Source organism: Anolis carolinensis, chromosome 4, assembly GCF_035594765.1.
Source record: "Anolis carolinensis isolate JA03-04 chromosome 4, rAnoCar3.1.pri, whole genome shotgun sequence".
Classification (NCBI taxonomy): Eukaryota; Metazoa; Chordata; class Lepidosauria; order Squamata; family Dactyloidae; genus Anolis; species Anolis carolinensis.
This window is the reverse complement of record NC_085844.1, coordinates 35,788,597-35,812,644: the sequence shown is the minus strand read 5'-3', so window position 1 is coordinate 35,812,644 and position 24,048 is coordinate 35,788,597. Positions and strand designations below refer to the sequence as shown.

General features: G+C 40.2%; 1 protein-coding gene across 4 annotated transcripts in view; it reads right to left on the bottom strand.

The window, feature by feature from the left end:
• Positions 1-24,048, bottom strand: part of snx16 (sorting nexin 16) — a 36,565-nt gene that overhangs the window by 8,180 nt on the left and 4,337 nt on the right. For all 4 annotated transcript variants that reach the window (XM_062980222.1, XM_062980221.1, XM_062980219.1 and 1 more), the window contains 4 exons: positions 20,057-20,511; positions 18,639-18,725; positions 7,762-7,910; positions 1,282-1,351 (listed from right to left, as the gene is read on the bottom strand). In XM_062980222.1, the coding sequence (XP_062836292.1) occupies positions 1,282-1,351; positions 7,762-7,910; positions 18,639-18,725; positions 20,057-20,428 (678 nt within the window). In that variant the 5' untranslated portion in view covers positions 20,429-20,511. The remainder of the gene's footprint in view (positions 1-1,281; positions 1,352-7,761; positions 7,911-18,638; positions 18,726-20,056; positions 20,512-24,048) is intronic.

Genomic DNA, 24,048 nt, shown 5'->3' with positions numbered 1-24,048 from the left:
AAGAACAACTGTACATGGAACAATAAAGAATGATACATCTGGCCTGAAGCACCAGAGAAGTATCTTTCTTATCTGTGAGCTAAGGCAACATGCCCTAAAGCACTGTAGCATTTTCCTGTAGGGTTCTAGTTTACTTCTAGCCATGATGAGCAAAGCAAAGGGAGACTGATACTCTTTCATTATAAATGAAAGTCTTCTTAGATCTTCTCAAACAGTAGTCAATGTATTTCACCTCTCTCCCTTTCAACTTCTCTATATTTTTAAAATACAATAAATTCTGTTGCTGTGAGCTCTATCATACTTACTGTGAACTATTAATGCAAACAAAACCATTTGGTACAGGAAATAACAAGCATTGGCTACAAACCTACCATTTTTATTTTAAGAAGCCTACAATTAATAATGAAGAATTTATATTTCACAACTGATTTCTAAGATTGCTTTCCAAAAACCTATATAACTTGGCAGTGTTGTGCATTTAGTATTTAGTTAATCTCTGGACTGGTAAAGCAACTCCTATTACACAAATGAAGTAATTTTTTCACTTCTCAAATTCAATTATGCTGTCTCTTTTATATTTACAAAACCATACAGCAAAAAGAAAACACTCCTGCCTGAAAAAAATACTCTAAATAAAATATCCTATTTCAGCAAAATTAGATTATTCCGGGACTGAGCAATACAATGAATCAATGATGAAAATGCATACTGTAATTGTGACTGAATAATTTCCAATTGATATTAGAAGGCCACTAAATGGAACATGAAAGAAAATGAGGGAATATCACAGAGGAAGATTTCAGCAATCTTGAAACTGAGTGCCCAAAAATAAAGTAAGTGATACTGAGAGTTGTGACAAAGAGAACATTCTCTATCTTTTATAAAAAAAAACAAAAAAAACACTGAGATTTATCAAAACTAAATCTGAGATACAGGAAAAAATAATGCAAATAACAGTTCAACAAATTGAAAAATCTTGCATATTATTTTCAGTTTTTTTCCTTTTCCTGTCACATCCTCTTCCCAGTTTTTAGTTACTTCTGTTTCCCTATTACTGCTGTCTCCTTATATTTTGCTGCTTGTGTTGATGTACAGTCTATAGATAATTCATCTGGTGTTTTTTTTCCTGTGTGGCAGTTATGTATATTTTATGGCTATGATAAATAAAAAACAACCAAAACTGTCTAAACAGCATATCCTATTCTAAAGATAAAATATGATACTTTCTATATTTAGCAGTGTAATTCAAGTATTTTGTCTTAATAGTGTTATTACACTTACTCTGCTCTCTTCAAGGCTATCAAATGGTCCAGGAGGATCATCCAAGCAGAGAAACTCCCTGACTGCAAGGCTAGGAAAGAACGGGAAAAAGACATTGGTATCCCAAGCAGGACAGCTTGAAGCGGCATTGTGTGTGGGAATGCACACAAAATTAAATGCTTCTTGGAAAAGAAGTTGGGTTAAGCATAAGGATATGGCATATGCTTTCCATAAGCATATGGAAAGCATAAATGTTTTCCATAAAATTTTACTGTTTCCAATGTTAATACACTACCACAATATCCCCTGTTAATATACAGTACTATTTTATGCTTTATTGGTAGGGTGGGGAAAGAAAGTCAAGGTAAATAAATATTAAATTATTTAAGTACTTTTTAAAAATTTGCAACATTAAAGAAATATAAACAAAACAATTAAAACCATTATGACCTTCATAATAGTTGGGTTTCATTAGAATGGCTAATTATTCCTATAGACTGATGGAAACCCCGTGCTTATATTTACCATACAGCAAATAGATTCTGAAGACTTCAGATGAAAAATTGTTTTTTCAACATAGAAAAATTAAAGCAGCCTGGTATATCTGGTAATTTGCTCAAAATATAAATTAGGTCAAAAAGACATATTGCTTTAAGCATGAACAATGAAAACCCACCAATGAACTAGCCTGAACTAGGCTGGAAGTCATGCAGCTCTCTGCAATTTCCAGGAAATCTAGCCTTTTTTAGGCAAAAGTGAGGAAAGCTGGGGAGCTGCAGTCCAAAACATATGTGAATGACATGACTTCCACCCATGTTTAATCCAGTTGTTAGTTGCACCCCTATAAGGTTCATTCAGTTAAGGGAATTTATGTAAAGCACTAAATTCTGACTTATCTGAATTTAAGTCTAAAATAATAAACATTAATTATGCCAAATTACAGCTTTTTCAAAATATAATCAATCTGTGTAAAATCAATTAATCTGTGTCTAAAGTCAATTAAAGAAGATTAAAACAGACATCTGGGTTTATATATTAACCTAGAATGTCCTGTCCTATTCTGAGGATGTGTTATATTTGCATACATTGATAATTGTGTTAGTAAAACTAAATTCTAAGTAACTTTGCAAGGCTTCAATGATATAATATTTTGGCCTGAACAAGCCTTTCCTACTCTGATTTTTTTTAATTTTAGGGGAATCTAGGGAGCAACACCGATCTTAACATGTTAAATCTACCTCTTCTTCTCAATTGGCTAGAAATAATATTCTTTGGGGTGTGGTGTTCAACTGCGATTATCAATATGTAAACTAAGATGGCTTCCATTTGAAATGCAATCAATATGAAGGAAATTTCACAATGAAAGTAATTAGTATAAAATGTGTCTTTTTTACATTTCTATATGTAAGCATAAATACACACTCTTCCTCTTTTGGAGACAACTTAAAAAAAAGAAAATATAGTAAATGAACTCTTGAATTATTTGGAAAAAGAACATTGTTCTGTGAAAATTTTAAAGGAGACATTTTGAATATGCACATAGAACTTCTACTGTGCACTTGCAGCTAAAGTTTAGATGCAAGAAGATTTCAAAGAAAGAAAGTTATCATGTAACACTGTCATCATTGAGTTTGTAGGATTCAAGGTCTGCCACTCTTCAGGGTATGGGAATATATTATTATTTCCAGTCATAACATTTACTCAGCTGAATGAACTATCTAGAAAAACAGAAACAATGCTGCCTTGCTTCATTTGACAGTTATAAGTGCTGACCCTTTCCAAACATGGTTATATTACAGTGGACCTTCTGTTCATGGTTGAACTACTGTTTTGAAAAGATATTGGAATGAGGTTGCAAATGACCAACTCAGAACAGCTTATTACACGAAAGTATTGCAGCCTGCCATTGTCCTTTTCATACATGATTTCACTCGCTCTGCAATGATTTCAGGCTGAATGATAAGAGTACAGGCAGTCTCCAAGTTACAAACATTCAACTTACAAATGACTCATAGTAACAAACATGGGTGAGACAACAGGAAGTGAGAGAAATCTACCCCTAGGAAGAAAAAAAATCACTCCTGGAAGAGTATCATGGGGAAAAAGTGTCTCCATTGAAGCTTTAGCACTAATCCTTGTTTCATAACAAGCCAATTTTTTTCAAAATCCAATTATCACAGGGATAGAAAGTGAAGTGATGTGAAATCTTCTGAACAGGGGCAAAGACAGCAAAACAAACACCACAGGGTGTTAACCCTTCGCTATACTATCAAAAGCTCATACTATACTATCAAAACCCTTTACCTATATATTTGTGTGTGTGTGAGTTTGGAGTTAAAAATGTACTTAAAATGTACCTGTTCTGACTTACAAACAAATTCAACTTAAGAACAAACCTACATAACCTATCTCGTTTGTAACTTAGTGAGCGCCTGTATAAAGATAGTTTCAATAGTACTTAACAATATAATTTGCATCTTATGTGACTAATGTAAAGTTATCACACGTAAATCTGGTGACAAGAAAACACAGTTATTATATTCAAGCTCTTTTAAAAATATTTAGATCAAATGGTCTTGGCAAGAAGTCAGGTAGTTTTGCTTGCTATGTAGTTTTGGCAGTTTCAATAAACACAACCAATAATACTATTTATGTAGGTGGCGAAGGTCTTCTTTTACTAAAGTAGAAGCAATTCAAATGTATACTGTTATATACTGGACAACTACATTAACCACAGGTAACAAGTTCTGGTCCTATACAGTTTTGATCCGACTTACCTGTCTGAACGCATCTCCCTCCATGAGCCTACAAGAGCTTTAAGACCAGCTGGAGAGGCCCTGCTCTCTGTCCCAACCTCTTCACAAGTGCAGTTGGTTGGGACGAGAGACAGGGCCTTCTCAGTGGTAGCCCCTCGGCTGTGGAACTCCCTCCCGAGCGACATCAGGCAGACCCTATTCCTCCAGGTTTTTAGAAAAATCTTAAGACCTGGCTTTTTACGCAGGCGTTTGGTGAATAGGAAACTACAGAATGAGACTTTAACAGCTTGAATAATGGACTATGGAGTTTGGAAAACGATGAGATCATGACTCTGCATATTATATGGTTTTAATCTATTAAATGATTTATATGTGTTTTAATTGCTTATATATTTAGATTGTTTATATTTTTATAAACATTAAATTTTTGCTGGATCTGTAAGCCGCCTTGAGTTCCCTCTGGGGTTGAGAAAGGTGGGATAAAAAATGAAAAAAAAATATTTGCAAATGGAATCTCTTTTTGCCAGAAGCAGTATAGAATAATATAATTATAGAATGGAAATGGATCCTCGGGATCATGTACTCCAATCCACTGCCAAACTGTTTGAATATTAGAAGCTGAAAATAGCAAACAGGAGAGGAGTGCTGCTTTCACAGACTGCTTGGGAGTTTCTCAAAAGAAGTTATTTGCCCACTTTTGAAAAAAGATGCTGAACTATATCTCTGGTCTGATCCTGTAAGATATCTTATAACTACAATACGATGATTGATATTCAACTAATAACACAATGCTAAATACCTTGGTGTCCTGCATACAGGAAATATTTAAGGGGACTTCAGTGGAGCAATACCATAGTAATGCTGGGCTTTTTGTTCTAAACTGAAGCCCAAGTAAAGTGCTTATAGAGAAGTTTTTGCAATGACTGAAAGCTATGAGACGTTTCTGGAGACTTCTGCTAAATATATTTCATCATTGTTGTACTACGTTGAACAATAGTGACTTCAATAGAAAATGGTATAGTACAGAAACTTGCAGCTATTGCAAGGTGTTGCCCTCCTTCTCCTCTATGAAAGTCATGAACAGCAGAGCACTGAATACCATTTTGAGATTTTCCTCAACGATAGGGTGGACTATGAATTTGGAGAGCAGGGTTTGAATCCCTGTCCAACCATGAAAACCCACTTTAAGGAAGGTGAAGGGAAATCTCGTCTGAACGAATCTTTCACAGTAAAGTGAATCTGGAAATGTGTATTTTTGGATTATTTGACTTTAAAATTTATCAGTTTAAGCTAACTGAACTCTGTCTTTGGCTGCAGTAACATTTTTGCCACTAAGTGGCATACCTCACTAACCTGCCCTCAGATGAACCTAGGCACTTCTCCGTATAGCAGAGTCTGTAAACAATTCCACACATTGATTCCATGTGCAGATTTTATTATTCTTCACATGGTTGAGTGAGAGAAAAGCATATTCTGCTTCCTGGTGGTGTATATAGTAAGAAAACGAGGATGTGCAGAAAGTTGTGCAAGGACTGATGAGGTGGAAAATGAAGAGACAGATTTTTTTTTTCGTGTCAGGAGCAACTTGAGTCGCTTCTGGAGTGAGAGAATTGGCCGTCTGCAAGGACGTTGCCCAGGGAACGCCCAGGGAACGCCCGGATGTTTTGATGTTTTTACCATCCTTGTGGGAGGCTTCTCTCATGTCCCTGCATGCAGATGGAGCTGATAGAGGGAACTCATCCGCACTCTCCCGGGGTGGGATTCGAACCTGGCAGCTTTCAGGTCAGCAACCCAACCTTCAAGTCACTTAGTCCACTACGCCATCTGGGGGCTCCAAGAGACAGATCAAAAGAATACATAACATCAGAGGAGAGATTTAAAAGTCACTAAGGCATCATAAAGCTTGCAAATCAAGCATTTATTGTGATTTTGTTATAGGAAATATGAGTTGTCTTGAGAGTTTGAAAGATAATTGACTAGATAATTAGTGGTGCAACTGTTTTTTGTTATATTGATTTTTTCAGACCCTATTTGAAAAATTCACCTACTCCACACATGCAAGCAACATCTACTTAAAACGTTTAGCTGAACTTTACTGTATAGATCACTCTGAAAGAAGCCAATGCAATTGCTTCTTTTGGCAATTGTTTGGAAGCAATGGCTCCAGTTTCTTTGATAAATTTCAAATGTGAACTTGTAATCCCTGGAACTCAGACAGGAAAAATGTTCTGGAAAAAAATTCTCTAGTTTCCTTGATGTCATTTTAAACATTGTGTTTGTGAAACAGTTATAACTATGTTATTAAGATATTGTTTCACTTCAAACAAGTGTTGGGTATTTGGGGATACTACTGTACATGGTCAGATAAAGCATACATGGTCAGATAAAGTAAAGTATATATGGCTCAGGCCCTACCTATCTCCGTGATCGCATCTCCCCCTATAAGCCAGTGCGGACTTTGAAATCATCCGGGGAGGCTCTTCTCGCACTCCCACAACCATCTCAAGTGCGGCTGGTGGGGACGAGGGATCGAGCCTTTTCGGCAGTGGCCCCCTGGCTCTGGAATGCATTGCCAAAAGAGATCAGGCAATCCCCTACATTATCCAATTTCCGTAAGGAACTGAAGACCTGGTGGTGTCGGCAGGTTTTTCAGTAATTACATTGGAATACCGCCGATTTCTGAGCCTGAATATATTGCACAAGATTTCTCTAACTTAAAATGATACATTTTAATATATTGGGTTTATGGTTCCCGTCCCCTTGATAAGGTCATGTAAGTGTTATTTATTTCTATAATTGTATTTTTACTTTGCTTAATAATGTGTTATTATGTTTGATATGTAATGTTTGTGTTGTTTTTATGATTGGAAACCGCCCTGAGTCCCATCCGGGAGATAGGGCGGTATATAAATAAAGTTTTATATTTTATATATTATACATGTCATAATTGCTATATTATGGAAAGATATCTAGAATTTTCGTAAGATCTTGAAGGGAATTTGTAACAGGTTAAAAACCACTGGACTATCGGTATAAATCTCTAAAAGAACAAAGGTTGAAAAAGTTTCTACATAATGAGTATTAACAGAAAAGAGGAATTCTATTTTGGTTTTTTTTTGTTTGTTTGTTATTTTGAAGAAATATACTGCCGGGTTTAGAACTGCTGATTACTTCCATCTTTTGCCCCACACATTTATGCAGAAAATCACTACATTTACTTATCATTATAATCCAGGTTATATAAAAACAATGCAATATCAGGGATTACTTTTACGACTTAAATTTCAAATTCTTTAGAACATATAGTTTAAAGTTATTAAAATCCATATTAAAAAGTATATTAGGGACTTAAACATTCAAATATGAAGATAATCTAATGGCAATACTTAGGACATATAGGATAAGGACACACTATCACTTCCAAAGAATATCAGCTATGTTTATGTCTTCAAATCTATGCATATACATTCCTGCTCGCCTGCCACACTGTTGCTCAAAATTGTTGCTGGAATGTAACAATTTGAAATACATTTCTCAGCCTAATCTGAAAACTAATTTAATAATTTCAGCTGTTTCACAGACTTGTCTTATTGTAAACCAGCAGTTTAGCTTCCTGCACTTTAAAACCCTTCATATGCAGAAAGAAAATGCAAGCATTAATAGTCACATTATGCAGGAGTATCAGAAAGAAAAATGTTCCTTGGTTAAAGTTGATCACATACTGAGGAAGAAGAATATCACATACCAATTAGCAATGTCTTTGTGAGCTATTAAATTCTGTAGGAATGCTTGTAGTCCCAACTGCCTATCTTCCAAAAAGTCTGGATTGTAGTTATCCTTGAACCAGCGCTTTGGTGGAAGTGCCAACCGAAAACCAGGAAACATCTCTTTCAGCTAAAAAACAAAAACAAAACAGGCTATGACAGTACCGTAAATAGTTTTTGAGACAGAAAAAAACATAACACTAAGACTATTTCCTCAGAAGCTCAGCTGTGGTGACACATGGTTTGTATTTTGTATTTATGTTGACATCACCCTTGTGTTTTGCCTAATGTATATTTTTCTACTGAGTAAGAATGGATGAAGAAGAGATACATAACAGCTAGGAGCACAAGGACCCATGCCAGGCTGACCGCCTTCATTATAATGAAGTGCATAACCTTGATTGCATTTTCCCTTCTGAATTATGCAATTTTATAAAGATTTATCTTCTTCTCTTTCAAGTCATAACCTTAACAATGAAACCAATAATGGTGCCTGCCTTTAAACTAGCCATGTAAAATCCTTGATGGGAAACATGGTCAAATGCTGAAGACAGAGTTCTGTAATACCAAATGGTGTTAGTCTAAACTATCTCATGGAAGAACAGCTTTTAACGATAATCCCTGGAGGGCCATTATTGAGTCACTGTAGCCAATATATTAATCTTTTTTTAGCTCCATCCTGGCGTCACAACCAGGGTGTAGTCTTGACAAAATCTATAATTGCCCTTGCATATAGGTTTGTGTGCATAATAATAATAATAATGATAATAATAATAATAATAATAATAATAATAATAATAATAATTTTATTCTTATATCCCGCCCCATCTCCCCGAGGGGACTCGGGGCGGCTCACAACAATAATAAAAACAGTGACAAATTACACATTGTAAAATCAAACATGAAAAGCAGTCATACAATCAATACATACATCACATGTTAAAAACAAGGAGATAAAACAGTTCTAGGCCGAAATAGAGGGCTTCTGTAGCTTCGTGGCAGAAGTACTCAGCAAGGTATCAATAATAATGGCAGAACACTCTCTAATTAAATTAAATGGGCAGACAAATCAACCCCCAAAAATTAGTCGTCGAAGGCCCTCTGGAAAAGCCAGGTTTTAAAGCTTTTTCGAAAGGCAAGGAGGGTGGGGGCCTGTCTAATCTCCCTCGGGAGTGAGTTCCAGAGGCGGGGGGCCACAGCGGAGAAGGCCCTCTCTCTCGTCCCCACCAGCCGCAACTGCGAAGGTGGTGGGAGCGAGAGGAGGGCCTCCCCCGAAGAGCGAAGAGATCGTGCAGATTCATAGGGGGAGATGCAGTCTCTGTCAGGTCATCAACAGATTCAACCAGGCTTCACTTGGTTTCTGTTTCCTGTCACACATCTCTTGCATTTTCTCCCATCACTTTTTAAATTAAGAGGCTTTTTTTCTTTGTTGGCTTCTATACTTTAATAACATTGTTCTGGATGCACACAGAGAGCTTCATCCTCTATGAAATGATTTGCACTTTCAACACATTTGCCAGTACTGTCCCAACACAAAAGAGGGGCTTGAGGGAGATATTTATTTATTTGAGTGCATAAGGAGGAAGTTAATTTTTGTGGCATAATTTCTTAACCCTATGGCATATAATTAACAAGGGAAAAGGAATCTAATTTAGCTATTTTATCCCACCTAGACATCAAGGTGGTAATCTCTTAAGATGGCAAACAAAATGTAAAGATCTTGCCTTGGAAATCTCTGCTAGTATTATGACAGGTCTGTTAAGCGGACAGTAAATTGACCATTTAGAATCAAAAGGGTGTTATGCTAAGTTTTATGACTTTGAATCAAGATTCCCTATTCTACATTTTCTTGCCAAGTTTACTATTTCTCTCAAAGTACTTGGAGTAATCACATACACATTGCTGACTGGTTCTCAATTTCAAATTTTGTTTTTGAACTATATCCCAAACTTTCATACCATTTCAGTCATATTGTTAACAACTTGCTAGGATGAGACAATTTGTTTTGTTGGAAAGGAATACACAATCATCCATGTGCACATTTATAACATCCTCCCCTCAATATTTCAAAACCGGTTGAGTGTATGTGATACAGATAGATGCCTATGAGTTTTCATGCACATGTGAATAAGGACATTTGCTGAAAGATTTTCACTGAAGGTTACTTCTCCTTATCTTCATCCATGTTCCTTTTTACTGAAGGCTTCGCTGCAGATGAAGCTAATTTTTACAGGTGTAATCTCTTTTCTCTCTCCCATGTACTCACTTCCCTACTCAACCTGTTGCTATATCTAGACATTATGGCTTAGCATGTAACTTGGAGGGTTTTTATTAATGGATCAATTTCTGGAGAAGTTAGATCTAGCTATGGTTATACATACTGTTCGGATTACTGTAATATGCTGTATGTAGGGCTGCGTTTGAAAGAGCTCAGTGTCACGACCCAGGCTACAGAGCACCAATAACCATACGCAGAGGCCAGATTCTATCTAATATCTTTATTAAAGAAATATATAAAGTTAGTAAAAACAAATGTAAAAGATAGTCCAGAAGCAGACCTTTCAGGAAAGGTCAAAATTAGTCCAAGGAAATAATGTCCAGTATGAAATATTAAGGTCCAAAGTTGTAATCCAATAACCGAAACACTCACTTTGACAAGCAAAGTGAGGGGAGATGACAAGGTCCTTTAGTCCAGGAAACTTGAGCGAGTCTAGAAAATAACTTGATACTTGGAACAAGGCTTGAACGTGGAACAAAGGTAACTAAGAACAAGAACAAGGTCCGTGGAATAACTTGATAAATCCGTGGAACAAGGCAAGGATTGATCCTGGGAAACTAGGCAAAGTCCGTAGATAAACAAGGCTGGGAACCAAGGCGAAGGCTGGATAGCAAGGCAAGGCTTGAGCAGGAGCGAGGCTTGAACCGGAGCGCGCTGTCCAGACACAACTCGCTCCGTAGGCTGACGAATTGACTCCGCGAAGTTACTTCGCGGGTAAATCACCTATATAGAGTCTAACTTTTCCCGCCGAAGCAGTTCTCTGGGAACCAGAAACGAAAGCTAATCTTTGAGACCAGATGTTTGACTCCTTAAGGATTCTCACGAAAAAGGAGACTTAATTGGCAGAATTCTTGGCTGCTATCCTCGCACTCCTGCGCGAAGCAGCTTCCAAACCTCTCTGTTGTTTACAAAACTCCCGGCGCAAGAATACGGGAGAAGTAGGCTCTGGGCTTGTTTGACATACTTCTGGGAGACAACTTTCTTGCAGGTGCAAGGTTCCCAGATCTGCCTGGGAAAGATCTGGCTGAGAGGAATCCAGTTCAGACTGGGAAGGTAAAAACCCCAAGTTTTCATCTTCATCAGGAATTACCATGTCCTGAGCAGGACTACAAGGCCCATGGGTCATCACACTATCCCCCTCCTCAAGGCCCCTCCCAAACTGGGGCCCTCTCCCCGAGGCGCGAGGTCGCGGTTTGGTGGGATAGGTCTGATGAAAGCGACGGGTTAGCTCAGGAGCATGGACTGCGGAGGCGTCTTCCCAAGAGCGTTCCTCAGGGCCAAAACCCACCCAGTCAATGAGATATTGTAGGCGGCGGCGGTGAAAGCGAGAATCCAAAATGTCCTCAACCTCGAACTCCTCCTCCCCATTCATCAAAACAGGAGGGGGGGCCGGTTGGTCTGTATCAGGACGCACACCATCCGCCGGAAGGAGCAGGGAACGGTGAAACACTGGGTGAATGCGCATTGAACGCGGAAGTTGGAGTTTGAAAGTCACAGGGTTTAATTGCGCCACCACTGGATAGGGGCCAATGAAACGGGCATCTAACTTCCGGCAAGGGCGGTGGGAGGGCAGAAAGCGAGTGGACAGAAAAACCCGATCTCCTACCTTGATTTCGGGGCCCGGCTGGCGATGTTTGTCAGCGTGGCGTTTATAGTCCTCCTTGGCTTGGTCCAGTTGCTGGAGCAAAAGTTGTTGTACCGCTGTGAGTTCCTGCAGCCAATCCTCTGCTGCGGGAACTTCTGAAGTTTCAATGACAGGGGGAAAGAAACGTGGATGGAAGCCGTAGTTTGCAAAGAACGGCGTTTCTTTAGTAGAAGCTTGAACTCCATTGTTGTAGGCAAACTCAGACAGTGATAACAGAGAAGCCCAATTGTCCTGTTGGTAGTTTACATAACAGCGAAGATACTGCTCCAAAGTGGCATTGGTGCGCTCCGTTTGCCCATCTGTTTGGGGATGATGAGCTGAAGACAAGCGAGAGTCTATGCCCAATAGTTTTTGTAGCGCCTTCCAAAAACGAGAGGTGAATTGAGATCCACGGTCTGTGACTAAACTCTTGGGCAATCCATGTAGTCTGAAAACATGTTGAAGGAATAGATCCGCAGTCTCTTTGGCCGTGGGGAGGCCTTCGCAGGGAATGAAATGGGCTAACTTGGTGAAAAGGTCCACCACCACTAAGATCGTGGTGAATCCACAGGAAGGTGGTAGGTCAGTGATGAAATCCGCAGAAATTATTTCCCATGGGCGAGATGGGGTAGGAAGGGGGTGTAAAAGCCCTGAGGGCTTCTCCCTTCGTATCTTGGAGCGCTGGCATACTGGGCAGGTGTTGACATATTTTTCCACATCCTTGCGGATCTTGGGCCACCAAAAATCCCTTAGGATCAGATGCATGGTTTTAAATAGTCCGAAGTGTCCTGCTGGTTTGCAATCATGACACAGACGAAGCGCTTTTTCCCTGCCCGGTCCGGGTGGGATATAAACATGATTTCTATAGCAAAGCAGTCCATCCTTAAGCGAAAAGGGAAAATGCAGACCTTGGCGAAGTTGGTCCTGCGCCCAGGCATCTGCTTGCTGACTAACCCTGATTTCTTGAGCACAGAGGGGTCCTGGAGTAGGGGAAGTAGAACCAAGGGGAATGGATTTGGTGTTCCCCACTGTGAGCGTGGCAAAGTTCTCGGGTTGTAGTAGTTGGGATTCAAAGGTCTCCTTGCGTCCTGCAGCGTATTCTGGTTTACGTGACAGGGCGTCTGCTTGCTTGGTCTGGGCTGGGGTCACATAATGAATCTGGAAGTCAAAACGTTCGAAGAATAAAGCCCAACGTTGCTGCCTCTGATTTAGTTTGCGGGCAGTTCTTAGATGCTCTAGATTACGATGATCAGTGTGGACTTCAATGGGAAATTTGGCCCCTTCTAGCCAATGTCTCCAAGTTTCAAAGGCTGCCTTTATGGCCAGTAGTTCTTTTTCCCAAATGGTGTAATTCCTTTCTGGTGTGGTTAGTTGACGAGAGTAAAAGGCACAGGGATGGAGGTGATCTCCCACCGGTTGTAAGAGTACAGCCCCAATTGCCACATCTGAGGCGTCCGCTTGCACAACAAAAGGGGTTCCAGGATTTGGGTGCTGTAGAATTGGCTGGGAGGTGAATAGTTTCTTTAGTTGCTGGAACCCTTTCTCTGCTTGATCAGTCCAGCGGAAAGGCTGCTTTCCACGGATGCAGCTAGTGATGGGGTCGGACCAGCGGGCAAAATCTGGAATGAACTTGCGGTAATAGTTCGCGAACCCCAAGAACCGCTGCACCTCTTTCTTGTTAGTTGGCGCCTGCCATTCCAATACTGCTGAAACCTTGGCTGGATCCATGGAAAGCCCTAGAGGCGAGATGCGGTAACCAAGGAAATCTACCTCTTGTAGATCAAAGGCGCATTTTTCCAGCTTGGCATAAAGTCCATGGTCCCGCAATCGTTGTAACACCATTTTGACGTGGTTCTCATGTTCTGATTGTGATCTAGAAAACACCAAAAAATCGTCCAGGTAGATTATCAAGAACCTGTCTAGATAGTCCTGAAAAATGTCATTGACAAAATGCTGGAACGTTGCGGGAGCTCCGCATAAACCGAAATTCATAACTCGGGACTCGAATAATCCGAATTTGGTCTGGAAGGCGGTCTTCCACTCGTCCCCTTCCCTGATGCGAACTAAGTTGTAAGCCCCCCGAAGGTCCAGCTTGGTGTAAACCTTGGCTCCTCGAAGCCGATCCAGTAGATCCGAGATTAAGGGCAGGGGATAGCTGTTCCGCTTGGTGATATTGTTCAATGCTCTGTAGTCCACCACCAAGCGTAGTTCTCCTGACTTCTTCTTCACAAACATCACTGGGGAGGCGGCTGGGGATTGAGAGGGTCTGATGAATCCCTTGCGAAGGTTTGTCTCTAAGAATTCCCTGAGAGCTTCTTGCTCTGGTTCAGTCAGGGAGTAGAGATGCCCTCGCGGGATCTGGGCCCCCTCCACCAAGTCAATGGCACAGTCATAAGGTCTATGTGGGGGTAATTTTTCGGCTTCTTTCTCATTGAATACATCCCAATACTCGGAGTACTTCTTTGGCAAGGTGATGATGGGCTCGGTGTCCGTGGCATGGCAGACCTTGGCTACGAGGCAATGGTTTTGGCAGTACGGTGAAGCAAACTGCAGTTCTCTGTTGGACCAGGAGATGTTAGGGTCGTGGAGAGTCAGCCATGGGATTCCCAAAATCACAGGGAAATGGGGAACCTCGGTAACAAAGAAGGAAATCTCTTCCATATGTTCCCTTATCCACATCCTGGTGGGTTCCGACCACTGACTTACGGGGCCCGTCTTGAGGGGGCGGCCGTCTATGGCTTGCACCACACGGGCATTCTTGAAATCATGATATTGTAATCCCAGAGAGTCGGCATACTCTCTATCAATGAAATTGTTGGTAGCTCCAGAGTCTATCATGGCGTGGATCATGACGGGTCCCCTTTTTGCTGACCATAATGTGACCACGAGAAGGAACAGGACCCCGGTTGGCGGCTCTTGAATGGATTTTTTGACCGGGTTGGCGAGCCTCTCTACACCCGGTCGTTGGCTTCCCCCGCCGGCTGTGTGCCAGTCGGCTCAGACGCCTTCGTCTCCGTGGAAGACGCCGCCGCAAGACGGGCGGCAGGCTTCCCTTTGGCTGGGCACTCTCTGGCGAAGTGGCCCCCGTTCCCGCAGTACCAACAGAGGTTTAAGCGTTGACGACGGGCCTTCTCGGCGGCATCTAGTCTGGGACGCACATTGCCCAACTGCATCGGCACTTCCTCGCCTCCTCTGGGGTATGGGGTTGGCGGTGGGGGTCTCCACACTGGACGTGGCTGAACGCTGGCGGGAGCGGGGGGTTTTGCCCCGGCTCTACTGCCCTGGCCTCGAACCCACTGTTTCCTGTTGGCAATCATGACTTCAGCCCGTAAACATTGATCAATGAGTGCCTCGAGGGTCTGGGGAGGATCCACCTTGGAGATTTCTTCCAGCATTTCAATGTTGAGACCCTCCCGGAATTGTCCTCTGAGGGCTACATCGTTCCAGCCGGTGTTGTGGGCCAGCACTCGGAACTCGGCTATATACTGAGACATAGGTCTGTCTCCTTGGAAAAGGCGACGAAGTTTGTGACCGGCTGCCTCCAAATTGTCCTCGATTCCCCAAGTCTCCTTGAGGTGGTCCAAGAAGTGTTGCGCTGATCTTAGGTGTGGAGAGGCTTGGTCGAACAGTGCCGTCGCCCAATTGGCCGCTGGCCCGTCTAGAAGACTGTAAACCCACGCCACTTTGATGTCTTCTTGGGGAAACTCGGCATCACGGGCCTCTAGATATGCTTGACATTGGCGACGGAAAACATGAACCTTAGAAGCTTCTCCAGTAAACTTGGTAGGCAACGCCATGGCCGGGAGGCGGATTCCGCGCTCCCGCAAGCCCTTTATTTCTCCATCCTGGGCGTTGAGTCTGTCGCGGATGCGATCCACTTCGTCCTTGCTGATGGTGTAGCTCAGTGGCTGCCCACCGGGCACGGTTCCGGTAGACATTCTGGCCGAGGTTAATTGGTGCTTAGGGTGGCGGAGTCAAACTGTCACGACCCAGGCTACAGAGCACCAATAACCATACGCAGAGGCCAGATTCTATCTAATATCTTTATTAAAGAAATATATAAAGTTAGTAAAAACAAATGTAAAAGATAGTCCAGCAGCAGACCTTTCAGGAAAGGTCAAAATTAGTCCAAGGAAATAATGTCCAGTATGAAATATTAAGGTCCAAAGTTGTAATCCAATAACCGAAACACTCACTTTGACAAGCAAAGTGAGGGGAGATGACAAGGTCCTTTAGTCCAGGAAACTTGAGCGAGTCTAGAAAATAACTTGATACTTGGAACAAGGCTTGAACGTGGAACAAAGGTAACTAAGAACAAGAACAAGGTCCGTGGAATAACTTGATAAATCCGTGGAACAAGGCAAGGATTGATCCTGGGAAACTAGGCAAAGTCCGTAGATAAACAAGGCTGGGAACCAAGGCGAAGGCTGGATAGCAAGGCAAGGCTTGAGCAGGAGCGAGGCTTGAACCGGAGCGCGCTGTCCAGACACAACTCGCTCCGTAGGCTGACGAATTGACTCCGCGAAGTTACTTCGCGGGTAAATCACCTATATAGAGTCTAACTTTTCCCGCCGAAGCAGTTCTCTGGGAACCAGAAACGAAAGCTAATCTTTGAGACCAGATGTTTGACTCCTTAAGGATTCTCACGAAAAAGGAGACTTAATTGGCAGAATTCTTGGCTGCTATCCTCGCACTCCTGCGCGAAGCAGCTTCCAAACCTCTCTGTTGTTTACAAAACTCCCGGCGCAAGAATACGGGAGAAGTAGGCTCTGGGCTTGTTTGACATACTTCTGGGAGACAACTTTCTTGCAGGTGCAAGGTTCCCAGATCTGCCTGGGAAAGATCTGGCTGAGAGGAATCCAGTTCAGACTGGGAAGGTAAAAACCCCAAGTTTTCATCTTCATCAGGAATTACCATGTCCTGAGCAGGACTACAAGGCCCATGGGTCATCACACTCAGAAAGTTTAGGTGTAGCCAGACTGCTGACTAGAGGGAACACACAATTCCCTTGTTGCAACAGTTCCATTAATGCAAGTCTGTTTCTGGGCACAAGTAAAAGCACTGGAAATGACCAATAAATCTATTCAGCTTGGGTCCAGGCTCTTTGAAGGACTGTACCTCCATTATGGGTTCCATAATGAACCCATTATTACTCTAAGATTACAGGCAGTCCCCAAGTTACAACATCCAACTTAGCCCTGTTCTTAATCATGAGTCATTTGTAAGACAATTGTGAGATAAATCTGCCCCCAGAAAGGGAAATTCACTCCTGAAAAAGTTATCATGGTGAAAGGGTCTCTCCATCGAAGCTTTATCACCAATCTTTATTTGAACAACAAGCCAAGTTTTCAAAATCCAGTTATCATAGGGACAAAAAGTGTCATTCTGTTTTGTGAGTATCTTGCATATATCCCATTAGATGAAATATTCCTACATTCTTTTACTAGTAAAAAGAAGAATGTACGATGACCCAGTCTTATTATCCCCACAGTCATGTACATTGTTCCCATAGCCTTTCCATAACAATTTGGGAACCACTGAGATAGAAAAACCCATCTATTTTTCATTAATTCAATCAACATGATATCAATATTGCAGGAAAATAATTTAGAATCTTATTTTTTCTAAACACTGACAGCTTATGTTCCACCAAGGAGTCACAATTTCCTGCCATTAACAACCTTCTGTTGCCACCATTTCTGCCATTACAAAAATCCCAGTGGTTATACCAGGAAATACAACATATGAGCAGCACAGGTCTTGTTTTTCAACGGAACTGAATTTCTAGCAGTGTGCTGGGAGAAGGGAAATACAGATGTTGCCTGTCTGTGCGTCAGTTAATCCTAGAGGGCCGACTGAGTTAATGTAGCCTCTTTCTTGGAAGAGGCAGGTACACTGTAGACCAGGGGTTCTCAAACTTTTTCTATCGAGCTGTTTTTGAAGCAAACGTTTCTCGTGTAGCCCCAAGAAATGTTTACATATTATATTACAGTATATATTATATTATATATAATGTATATATATGAGGCATGGGAAAAACCTTTTGACCAATGAAAGACCCCAGGAACCATCCAGTTCAGCTCGCTTCTGCAATGCAGGAAAAGCACAATCAAAGCACCCCCAACAGATGGCCATTCTGCCTCTGTAATAATAGTAATTGGAGCAACCGCAGGAGCTATCCTGTTCGACTCCCTTCTGCCATACAGGAAAAGCACAATCAAAGCACCCCCTGAATGGTGGGAGGGGAATAGGGCTTTGAAAGCAAGGAAGGTGCGGGGGAAAGGTTCTGAGTGGTGAGGAAGGCGAGGAAAAAAGCTTTTGGGGGGCAAGGGAGGTGGCGGGATGGGGAGGAGCAGGAAAAAGGAGGGAAAGTTTGGAGGGGTAGGGAGGAGGAGGAGGAAGAGGAGGGGGGTGGAACCACGGAGCCCCTCAGTATGTCTTGTGGAGCCCCAAGGACTCCCCAGAGCACTCTGAGAACCTCTGTTTCAGACCAAATGAGGAAAGCAGGTCAAATGGTTGTGTCATTCTGGGATGGACTGAAAGAAGTTGGAAATCTACATCACTTTACTCCTGTTTGGCAACTGACTGCTTTCTATGAGATAGCTTCTTTAAAGTATAATGGCAGTTTCTAGCTTTTTGTGATTTTATTACCATCATTGTTTTCAGAAATATATGAAAGCAGAAAGCCTAATAACATTAGGCTCATCTATATTTTAGATCTTAAATTCACTGAGGATCAATTAGATGGAATATTTCTGATATTACATTCAGGACAGTGTGCAGTTTTTTATGGGTTCTGTGGTAACATTTGGGGTAAGAAGGGCAAGATATAAATGTAGTAAATAAATAATAAATAAATAAATTCACCAACTTTTCAAAATAACTTTTGAATCATGAAAATAAAACAGAAAAACAGAACATAATGGAGAAATCACAAGCTCTTCAAATGTATGTACCTTGTCATTTAGCCTGGAGAAGTCTGTATACCTTCTGAAGACTACCCAATTTTCCTCTGGATTTCTCTTAACAAGGATTTTATAAACCTGTTAAACAAAAAGTTGTTTGAAGCAGCTTCTGTAAACAATGTTATCGGTATAACTGAGTCATGCCACACTGCAATTATTTGACATAAATCTTTTTCTTTGTGAAAACTGATATCAAAGCTCTTGCAGCAGCATTTCAAAACATTGGCTGCTCCAAAAAATGATTTCATAAAGTTTAGATTTTAACATTAAAAAAAAAATCACAAATACAGCAGATTTCAACAATTTACAGTAAACCCTCATCCCATCAAAGAGAATGTTTCTTTCTTCTAGCAAACATGTTTACAATTAAATTTTTAGGCTCTATATTTTTTTTATTTATGACATTTATACCCTGCCTTTCTCAACCCTGAAGGGGACTCAAGGCAGCTTTACACATAGGCAAATATTCGATGCATTAAAAACAATGTACAATTAAAATAAACATTTTTAAAATAGAATAAGATAAATTAAAGCATATAAAACAATATCTTCACTATTAACCACACTCTATTCAAATCACAATAAACAAATAGAGGTAATATCCATTTAATATTGTAGTAAAAACTGTTATATTGACAAATGATTACTCCAATGAAAAGATAAATTCCATTGTTTCTGGTTTGCTTTTAAAAATATTTCTGAAAACTGGAAAATGTATTTCCAACTATCAGTCACTGGCCAATTCTACTTCATGAACACTACTTTCTTTATAAGGACCAGCCTATTCCCTAAACCTCAAATTGGCTGCTCTCCCGATGGGGTAAACAGACAAAAACATATCTTCCTTCATTCCATTAAGCTTTTGTTAGATGTTGTTAGTACAAACTAACCAAAGCAAGAGGATGTAAATGGTAATGCAGTCTATACACAAATAAATGCAAATACAACTGAGCTTATTCCCAATATGTGTATATGGGATTTCAGAGTAAGTTATCATTTGATTCCTTTCCTGCCCTTCTCCCTCCTTAATGGTAACATTTCAGAACCACAACTTTGAAAAAACAATCTCAATTGCCTTCACCTGTGGGATTAAGACAGTCAAAAGTAATTAGTTCTACTTTCTTTAAGTTCAGTTGAGTTAAAATTACCCATGTGTATAAAGTAGATCAATGTTAAAACGTGTGGAGCAGGAGTGTTTATCATTTAAGCAATTTAATCCTTCTGAAATGACCAAGCTTCTTATGTTAGTCCATAGAATAACTCAAGAGCCACTTATGCAGTGACAAGCAGTTAATGAAGAATTCCATACTGCTTGACAGCACTTATTATGAAACTGGGATTAGTATGTATATTTTGTGACTACATAACATGGTTCTAGTGTTAAAAAAATAAGGAACAAAACAGCTTACAGTGAATTTTGCCCTTTCTTCCATCACCTCATAACCTAGTATCGTAGGGGTGGCAGGCCGATCTTCCCAGCTCCTAGTGTCTATATTTTGCTCACTATCTTCTGATGGCTGTATGCAGTATTCCATAGATGTGTTCATACCTATAAATTTAGTCCTTACAAGTGGGCTATTACAAGGAGATGAAGTGGCACCAATCTCATCGGGGACACTCATCTTTTTAAAACTACCATTAGAAGAATCCTCTAGCTGTCCCTTTGAAGAATCTGAACATGTTGAAAGACTCCCGAGAGATGATCTTCTCTGGTTTCTATTTGTAGTAAAACTACTTGAACTTCCTATAGGAATCGGAACAGGAACATATGGAGTAGCCATCCTTCATTCAAAAACTTTTGAACGTTGCCACTTCTTGACTGTAGAATTTAAGCTTCTTGCATGTTTACTTTTACTTTAGTTATCTGGAAAAAGAACAAAATGAAGTTTAATTGAATTTTGGTATTCATATAACATTACTTAAAATATATAGCTTCTTTCTTTTTTGTGTTTTACACCTGTTACTTTAAATTCCTGTTATTGCTCATGTTAATCTCCCTTGCCCGCCACTCCCTCGTGTATAACAAACAGAGACACCAGCCCATCTGAGCCCTCTAATCCGTGAGTCCACAGAATCCATCATTTTTCTAGCCAGTGGGGCTATTTTGGTTTGTGATGGTTGTAATTCATAGTATTGGAAAAATGTCTAGTTGGTGATGAAAAACTTTAAAAATCATTACAAATCTTTCCACACAATATCTGAAATCTCAGCTAAACTTCATAAGAATCACATCAAAACAGAGAAACAACAGCTTGGTTTCACACAGTAATCAATTGTTATAGTGTACATTAAACTATTCCCACTACATTGCAGAAAGACAAATAGAAATAGGTAAGGGTTTTGCCCTCAGTTCTCATCAACACAAATGTTCTTTTAAAAGTGATAATTAGCAATGTTATGATAGATTTAAGTCAAGGAGATACTGCCTCTTCTTCTCTCCCTCTGAGGCCAGGGCAGTGGCAGTTGGGATGCCTATAAATATAATTTATTCATGATTACAATGTCATATATTGACTTTGGACAAGGGTTTAAGTAAGGTGTGATGTTATAGATTTTTTTTTCGGAGGGAAATGTTTTTGTAAATTGAGGTCACACTATATTTTGCATACATAAGATGTAGTTTATTGTATATCAGTGTAACGGCATCAATTGCCACTTGTAAGCCGCCCTGAGTCCCCTCGGGTGAGAAGGGCGGGGTATAAATAATTGAAATAAATAAATAAAATAAATAATAAGGTTCTATTGGAATAAATGAGTGAATGGTACATTGGGAGTGACTGGTGATTAGCTGGAGAGTCAGAGAGGATTTTGAAAATGTTGGTGTATGACAGTTGGCCAGAGTGATAGTGGGGATTGTCAGTGTGATGTCTCTGCTCTTCACTATTTTATCAAGGTTGGCCATTGCTCTCCTCCCAAGAAGTAGACGTCTTCTGATTTCCTGGCTACAGTCTGCATCTGCAATGATCTTCGCGACTAGAAATATTAATTCTGTCACTGCCTCCATGTTTTCTCCCTCTATTTGCCACTTATCAATCGGTCTGGTTGCCATGACCTTGGTTTTCTTGATGTTTAACTGCAGCCCGGCTTTTGCGCTTTCTTCTTTCACCTTGGTGATAAGGCTCCTCAGCTTCTCCTCACTTTCAGCCATCAGAGTGGTATCATCTACATATCTAAGGTTGTTAATGTTCCTTCCAGCAATTTTAATTCCAGCCTTGGATTCGTCAAGCCCCGCATATCGCATGATGTGTTCTGTGTACAAGTTGAATAGGTAGGGTGAAAGTATGCAGCCTCCCACAGGATGGTAAAACATCTGGACGTCCCCTGGGCAATATCCTTGCAGGTGGCCAATTCTCTCACTCCAGAATCGACTTGCCGTTTCACAAGTCGCTTCTGACATACAAAAACAACACCCATATGAGAGTATATATTTTTATTTACATTATATGTGTTGAAACTGAGTCCAACTCATTGATTTATCCCTCATTCTTTCTTGTGTTATCTACAAAGCTAAGTCTGAAGTTTTCACAGATAAGCTATTCACAGTATGTTAAAAACTAAGGCATCAAAGTGTACCTGTAAATTAGATAAACATGAAGTTTAAAGAAGAGCATACCGGAATTATAAAATTTATAATACTAGTATCTTTACATATGAATAAAGAGCATATTCAGAAAGTAGTAACAGAGTTGATAAGATGTTGATTAAAGAATAAATGTGTTCATTCTAAATTTTAAACTATCAAATATATTAACATTTAATATGGCACTGTAATATACATTTCACTGCAACAACCATTATGCCATCCAGCACAGAAAGAAAGCAATCTCTTTGAGCCTGTAAAAGCACACCAGAACTAATTTAATATTACTCCTTTTTGCGCTTCATGGTACTTGGAATATACAAAAATGGTATTTGGACTATACGAACATGTTAACAGCAGTAGTAGAAAGAAAAAGGTGATGAAAGCAACCACACTGAGATTGTTCTCTGAAGTGATTAACATACTGCAAAGGTACTGGATATTCGTATTTCTGAATTGCTAAATGATGTTAAAGAGATAGCTTACATAATTGCATCATTCAAAACATTGTCAGGAAGAGCAGCTGAAGTTTGTCAGATTGTGTATTTCTAAGAAAAGCCCCTTAGAGTCACATGCAGCATTTGAATAGTGCTGAATAAGGGAGTTAGAATGTGAAGGGCAGTCTACATTGTGGCTAGACTAGATTGTAGAGCTGAAAGTGCGACTGAGGAGAAAAATGCAAAAGCAAAATTTGGAGAAAGTGCAATTTGTTGGGCTTGCTTACATGAAAAGGTGAAAGAGAAACAAACAAAAGGGGGACAGAAAATCATTTATGGAAGTAAAATCAACTTGTGTCATTTTAAGGCAACAATCAGCAGAAATGCAAGACATGTGGATTAGCAGTTTGGTATATAAGACAGAAAGTAGTATGATTTGAATACAATTTGTGATTATTGCAATTCATCTTGAACTAAATCTGGGGATCTCAATTTAGTAAAGTCAAGACACATGCCAAGATACTATCACCAGTGCAGGAGGCAACTGGATTTACTGGTAGTTCCTTCACTCAGGCCCTATATCCTAGGATCTGATCCCTGGTTTTCTGTATTAAACTGGATTATATGAGTCCACATTGCCAGATAATCTGGGATAAACAGAAAACCTGGGATCAGATCCTGCAATATAGGGCATGTCTGGAGGGGCCCTCAGACAAACTCCAAGTTTGTTCCCAGTACTAATGCGCAGTTTATCCAGTTGGATGGAATACATTCTTCTAAAACTTCTCTAAGAAAGCGTGTTATTTGCTTGAAATGATGAACTAGCACTGAGAAAAAATAAAACAGACTGGTCCTGGCTCAAGTTAAGCTATGTCTAGGTTCTTGCCAGTACAACAAAAATAGAAAATGCGGCTGGCTATGTTATTGAAGAATTCGTAATGTACCACTTTAGCAGTTAAAGGAAACATACATCAAGATCTAATTTCGTTAGTGAGATGCAGCACGCATTCCAGCTTGTAGAACAAGGGGAACATGGGGAAAGGCATGTACTAGTTCCTAGGAAGAGAACAATCTATACTTTATTCCCCTACAAAGCTTTGCAGTGAACAAACTCAAGTTTAATTTGAAGCAATTTGATGTTATGTCCCAACAAGATAGAGGTGCTCCTGGTCAAGCAAAAGGTACATCAGGGAACAGGCATCCAGAAAGTGCTGGAGATCCAGGTTTCTAGGATGGCCAGAAACACTTTTTTGCACTAAAAGCTAATGTGTAAACCATGCCTGTTCTTGGAGAAGCTTGATATGGCCATGGATGCATGTCTCCATTACTTTCCATTTGAATTATTATAATGCAGTATATATGAGATTGCTTTTGAAGAGTGTTC